The sequence below is a fragment of the Sinocyclocheilus grahami genome, unplaced genomic scaffold (genome assembly GCF_001515645.1).
Source record: "Sinocyclocheilus grahami isolate Dianchi unplaced genomic scaffold, SAMN03320097.WGS_v1.1 scaffold387.1, whole genome shotgun sequence".
NCBI classification, from domain to species: Eukaryota; Metazoa; Chordata; class Actinopteri; order Cypriniformes; family Cyprinidae; genus Sinocyclocheilus; species Sinocyclocheilus grahami.
The window spans coordinates 211,939-219,096 of NW_015505566.1; the positions used below are offsets into that span (position 1 = coordinate 211,939).

Sequence of the window (7,158 nt, forward strand, 5' to 3'; positions counted from 1 at the left end):
CCAACACACAAACCAGTAGTTTTCAAATAATCCTGAAGAACTTGATTAGCTGGATCAGATGTGTTTAATTAGGGTTGAAGCTAAACTCTGCAGGGTCGTGGCCCTCCAGGAATTGGGTGTAAGGTCACAGTCCTGTAAGGAATTGCTCCTTAAAAAACATTCTGACTCATTAGTTCTATACGTTCAACATTGATTAAGTTAGAAACAGGTGCTTTACCTTTATAGCTGTGTCTCAGGCTCAGCAGCTTAAAGCAATGTGCTACAACTGTAGGTGCTGCCAACAAAACAATCAGACTAATAAACCCTTGAAGGAGTTCATTAATTCAATTTAATTCAGTTTCCTGCTAGCTATTAACAGAGCCAACACTGTGAGAGCAACACAGAGCACTTTGTACAGGGGATCAGATATCCCATAATAGTTTTCCTGGCTGCAAAAACCAACAAAAACAACATAGCAAGTTATATTTTACCAGCGAGTTGGATAATGTTTAAATGAACGTATAGTAGGATATAGTGGCTGTTTTAGAGCTTTGTGTGCTGCCGCAAAGGATAAATGGATTCATTTCCGACCATTATATTGATTATCTCAGAGTGCCGAGCTCACTGTGGATCAACCTAAGGCATATCCTGACATATCACAAATCAGTTTTCATAAATCCACACCGCACAAGTCCCAGCTATGGCCTAGTTATTTACTGAGGTCTGTACATTCATGACATAACAATCGAGCGTTATTTTGAGCTATGCCTCTGCATTACACAGCCAGAGTTTATCTCAAAGCCCCAAATATCAGTCCTACTATCGTACATTTCTACACAAGGGAACCTTATTGGAAAATTGGAAAATCGACATATAAAAATACATGAATTATTCATTAGTTAAATAAAGAAAAAATTCAGATTTAATATTTAAAGTATTGTAAAGTAAAACATTTATATTAGAATCAAAAATCTAAAGTGCGATGGTATCTGTTTTTAAAAGAATGACCCCTGGCATAAACAAAAACAATTAAACCACCAATGAGGCCTTGCTTTGCTGAATTTGTAAAAGTTATCTCCTGTTGCTCATCTTTAAGTGTTTGCTGTCATCTCAGGCTGTGCGGATCATGGAGTTGGCCCTGCAGAAATACGGCTCCTATGAGAAGTTTGAACAGGCTACTGGAGGAAACCTCCTCACCAAGAGCCGAATTTGGTACCATGTCAAAAAATACATGGAGAAGGAAGGATGCATGGGAGAGGGGAGAGAGAAAAAGCGTTATGCATATCCACAGTTAACTCCACTATTAATTCAACCAAAAAAATCTCATGAACATCAAAAATGTTGTGGTCAGTACGATTTTTTTATGTTTTTGAAAGAAGTCTCTTATGCTCACCAAGGCTGCATTAATTTGATCAAAAATACAGTAAAATATTATAAATATTATTACAATTTAAAATAACTGTTCTATTTGAATATATTTTAAAATGTAATTTATTCCTGTGATGCAAAGCTGAATTTCCAGCATCATTACTCCAGTCTTCAGTGTCACATGATCCTTCAGAAATCATTCTAATATGCTGATTTGCTGCTATTACTGACCCCAATCTTTTGAATGGTAGTGTAGTTTATTGATATTTTTTATTATTGTGAGAGACATTTGAATGTAGAAATTCCTCTCTCTGCAGATTGTGGTTAATCTTACTGATGACCTCCTGTCCAGAGCATCTATGACTGTGGTGAACAGCAGACCTACACTCACCATTAACATCTCTGCTGCCAGAGAGCAGTGGCTGGAGGGGATGCTGAGGCATGAAATCAGTGCGTGTTTGTCTATGTCAGCATCTGACAGTCCATTGAGTCTCCTACTGGAGAACTGAATAGAATAGTGAGACCCATTCAAGTCTTACACGATCCACCAGCTCCAGTCCCTTGTGTTCTGTACTTTGGATCGTGTCTCGGTCACCCCAGGAAAATCAGCCGTCCATGTCGGCAACAGCTTGTGTTCCTGCTGTCATGGACTATTACAGCCTAAACGTATCAGAGCTCAGTGTCAGGACCACAGTAATTACACTCCCACGCTGTGTGTTCTCTCTCCTTCACGTCCTCTGATTGTCTGCTCAGAAATCAGGGGTTGGCTGCTGGAGACATAACCTAGCAACTATTTGTAATGTTTTGGTAAAGATATGTTCAGTAGTCACAAGCGAGTCCCTTGTGAAAAAGAAGTGTGGTTAATTGTATTATTAGTGCACTTGTAGTGTACTTCAAATATTGAAAGTCCATTTAAAAGAACTGTACTTGCAGATCATATAATATTTTTAAAATAAAAGAACACATTAACTGTACTTAAAGAGAGACAATCCTGACTTTCTTAACACTTCAAAAGTGCATTTTATAATGTCAAATTCCAAGTTTTACTTTAAAGTACATTTTAAGAATATTTTGTCGTGCTTTAAAGTAGTACACTTATTTTGATGTGTTGAATAACATACTAAAGCACATGTATATGAAATGACAAAAAGATGTACTTAAGTCCTACTTAAGCGGGGTAAAAAAGCTAATTGCATTTAATATAAATTTAAACTATTATACAATTTCAGTGTCTTACATTTAGTCTATTCTTTTAAAGTATATCATATTACAGTATATTGAAGTATATTTATATTATTTCCATAATAAGTACTGCTTTTTAAAAGTAAACTAAAGTGTAATTTTAGTATGCTAAAAGGATATCACAAGTAGTGTGACAATAGCTCATAATCGTGAATGAATTTAGCTGCTTTACTAAATTCAAGCGTCATCTACATTTTGATATATCGTAAATGATGATTAAAGCATCTCTATTAATTTTGCTTATACTTGCATTTTCTTAAGTTATGCCACACTCTAAATTATTGTTATTGGTAGAAATATTGATTAAAACATATTTTTAAACATCCTGCTCATTCATCCTTCAAAGTAATGGTTCTTCGAATATTGTTGTGGACAGTGGGGGCCTCTGTGTATTAAATGATAACAGTGAGATTAATTTGCTAACTACAAATTATTAATAGTTATTATAGTGGCTATTAATTTGGATGAACTTCCAGTGTGATTGAATGAATCCAGATTGTTGTGATTTGGTTGCTAAAGCAAACCCGCCTTCATCTGTCACACAGGTACGCACTTCTTCCGCGGCATCAACAACAGTCACCAGCCGTGGAGCAGCGGCGGCGGCAGGAAGAAACACGGTCTGCGGCCCATCAACTCCACTGAGGAGGGTCTGGCCAGCATCCACAGCGTGCTCTTCCGCAAGGACCCCACCCTGTGGCACGCCACCCTGCTCTACTACACCGTCTACCAGGCCAGCCGCATGTCCTTCTCACAGCTGTTTCACAACCTGGGCCGATTCGTCCACGACCCCAACACACGATGGGACTACTGCGTCAGAACCAAACAAGGACAGACCGACACAGCACTGCCAGGTACAGCACTTCCTCCTGAGTAGTGGTCAGCCTACATGGATGTTTTTGATGCCGATATCTTATAGAGGAGGGTGGCTGATGACCGATATAAAGCAGATATATATTTGATATCACACTGTTTAATTTAAAGATAGTAAAAACCTGTATAACAATTGCTGAAATTAAACATATTTATTTTACATAATATTTACTAAATTTGAAAATTAATAAATATGAAAACTAATTTTGAACTTGATAAAAAAATGTATCTGTAAGGTAAAAATATTTATTTAGATGGCAATGATTCTATAATTATATTACAGTATTTTTCACAAATAAAGAAATTGTTACAAATATGAATAAAAAGAAAGGAAAACAATGTAACCAACAATTACTAAACAGTGCTGATATTTTTTTTTTTAAATGCCAATTATTAGCTGATATATCGGCCTTGGCAATATATCGGTCAACCACTATTCCTGATTCTCAGGCTTAATGACTTACAGAATTATCATTGTGTTTATGCATGTAAATAATCAAATATTTTTGTTATTAAGGTTGTTTCAGTAAAGACCAAGTTTATCTAGATGGCATCCTGAAGATCCTCAGGCACAGAGACAAGATTGACTTCCAGCTGCTCATGGCTCTGGGCAAGGTCAGTTTGAAGTCAACATGTTCAAATGCACAATTTAGTGATACTTTACTGACAGTTTATTTTTAACTTGATTTTTTTTTTGCTGCGCAGTTAATTCGAAATGAAACCAAAATCACAATATTCCATTAAATGAATACAAAGATTTGATTTATCATGAAATTCTAGATGATGCAGGCCGATAGGTTCGAACTCAATCTGCTATAATTACATCATCATTCACATGGCGCAGCTGATTGGTTTCTTTTCACATCAGCAGCTATTGAGCTTGCTGCTTAACATACAAATATTCAGCTAGTGCTTGCTGGAGCAGTTCCAGCGCACTTCAGAAACCCTCCATCTTCCCCAGCTCCCCCTGTATAGATCTCTACGGGGTGATTTCATGTATGTTATATGCACGAGTTATTTCAAATATTTTTTTTTGTTCAGCAGCAGTATTTCCTACATTCTCACAGCAGCGTGTATATTACCATGCTAAACAGACAGAATGGCAGACAGAAATATATGCGTTGCATGTTTCAGTGAAGCGCAGCACTGTGTTCATTTACATGTGAGCAGCTCATAATCCATGTTTTAGCTTCTCGGATCAGTTCACAGTAGATGCTGCTCAACATGAACTCCATCTCTGCGTCTGCTTTGAGTTTGAGTGTCTTTAACAAGCAACTGGGAACAAAACATGAGCCAGTCATCTTCCCATACTTAAAATGTGAAGCGCAAAAGAGAAGCTTTAAGGGCTCCCTGTGGTTTTCTGTCAAAATACAAGTTTGCTAGTTTAACGAGTGAAAAATCACATTTACATTTTTTCCCACAATCATGCAGCCATATTTTTAACTGTGTGTGTGTGTGTTGTGCAGGTGTCTTATGAGGACGTGGAGCGTCTGAAGAGTCTGGCTCTGCTGGAGCACGTGCGGATTCCTCACTTCCTGCAGGACCAAGCGCGCTACACGGAACAGCTTCACAAAATCATGGAGGTCAACCAGTTAACCGATGAGGAGCTGTGCACACTTATCTGAACTTATGTGACCTCTGACCTCCAGCATGAATCTCACAAAGCCTGTCCAGGTCATACGTTACCATTCATAAATAAAAAACAAAGAAAGCTAAAAAACTAAAGAAAGAAAGATGAAATTACTTTTTGCATAAAAAATTAAGCCTATTTTTAGAAGCATTAAATATTTTAGAATTTTCTAATTATTTTAAATGACACTTAGGTAGGGCTGCCCCCTAATAGTAGACTAACCATTAGTCAACGAGAAGAGGCTTAGTCGATCAAAATTGTGTTAGACGCTTAGACGCAGGGACAAAAAAATCCACAGGAAGTGGCGAAGTCACATAGTCTGTGACGGACAGATGATTAACAGCTGGTCTATGTGGTAATTATAGTACATCGGTCAGGACATTCGTTTGGGACCGCAAATGTGGCTTATCATCTGAAACATGTAAGTAGTAGCATCATTACATGGCCGCTCGCTTGTAGGTTTATGAGTAGGTGTGGGGGAGGGGTCCGGGTTAGGGGTGGGGTTAGGATTAGGCAATCAGTTAGTGACTTCAACAAGGGGGTGCATAATCTGGCAGGGGTGCAGAATTCAGCATAACACCACGGTGCAATCATTTGCATTTAACTTAAAATATCATACAGATAAGAGTAATACATCTTTCGAATCTCTAAAAGGTTTGCTTTTATTTGTGTGCACTCACAATAACAACAAAACGTTGTGCTTTTGTAAAATAATGAAAACAAGTAGGGTGCGCTTTCTGCCGTTTAGGTCTCTGTGAACTTGAGCGTGTCAAAAAAAAAAGAAAAAAAGAAAAGGAACCGATACTCTGTGCTTATCTCACAGACATGAAAAGTATAGAAAGCAAAATGTCTACTTTTAAATGAACCAATTCAAATGGAAAACAAATATTTTATCATTACAGATGATGTAATCCGTATGAAACGTGCATGTCCACTGTGGAGATGACGAGTCAGTGTCGTGTCGTTGACTTCATCACTGCAGCCGAAAATTCAGAAAACACTAGTTTATCAATGAAGTATTATGATGTTAAGGCAGTCTTCTTGCTGTTTTTTCCCTGATGCATTCATAATAATTTCTTCTGTGGTGTGCTGTGGCAAGCTTTAGGCTATAGGCATGGTTAGGCTAAAGGCTCATTATTATGAATTATATGGTTTATTAATATAAACGTGCGATTAGCCAACTATTAGTCGATCATAAAAATCTTTAGTCGAGGGCATCCCTGCACTTAGGGCCTCTCACCTCAGATTTGTGTAATTCTTGTATCTCATTTAGCATAAATTTACACAAATCTTATTCCGATTACTGTAATGTGAAAATGTATTATATTACAGTCATTAATCATTACCAATATTGCACAATGTAAAAACAAATGACCAAATTACAAAATGTTATGATGCAAAAAAATCGTAATAGTTTTAAAACAGGCTTAATTTTTGCTCTAAATGTTTTAGTTTTTTGTTTTCTCGTGAAGCAAGATTGGAAAATAAAGAGATTTCTGGGATAGAGACTCAAACAGTCACTCTATATAGGAGCCTGTGGAGCTTTATTTGTTTTTCTCTGGTAAAACTTATCATTTTGAGGTTTTTTTTTTAGCCCCTGTAGTTCTCAAGACATGTGTGTTCTCTTTTGAGGGGCCAACTTACCATCAGTTACAGATTGCCAAACATTCATAAGTACTACAAGTTCCTTAAGCTGTTTATTTCCTGAATTTTTATGACACTTTAATATGTATATCTTATAAACTGCTTGATTGATATCAATTTTTTTTGTCATATTTATTATGACACGTATTTACAATATAACTTATTTACAATATAACCCCCCCGTTTTTGGGAACCCCTGTTTTAAACAGTTTATGATCACGAAAATAGTCATTTTCTGAGTGCCAAAATGTTAGCCTTTGTTTAAAAAGTGTCCTTTAGGGAAGTAGACAATCCTTTGTGTTTTAAATGTCACATACTAAATATACAGTATATGAATAACGTCTCACTAGCACAACTACTCTACCTTGACTGTATTGTTGATGTGTATGACCTTTGACCTTGCTCTGTTCCTGCTATTTTCCCTT

At 36.9% G+C, this 7,158-nt stretch overlaps 1 protein-coding gene across 1 annotated transcript; it reads left to right on the forward strand.

Moving 5' to 3' along the window:
• Nucleotides 1-1,039: 1,039 nt before the first annotated feature.
• On the forward strand, nt 1,040-5,155 carry LOC107550076 (uncharacterized protein KIAA0895-like; the record flags this gene model as incomplete). The annotated part of the gene is made up of 5 exons (XM_016231302.1): nt 1,040-1,235; nt 1,663-1,797; nt 3,135-3,440; nt 3,977-4,074; nt 4,926-5,155. Coding segments are annotated over 5 exons (894 nt in total), but the record flags the coding sequence as incomplete, so codon positions are not given.
• Nucleotides 5,156-7,158: the final 2,003 nt, after the last annotated feature.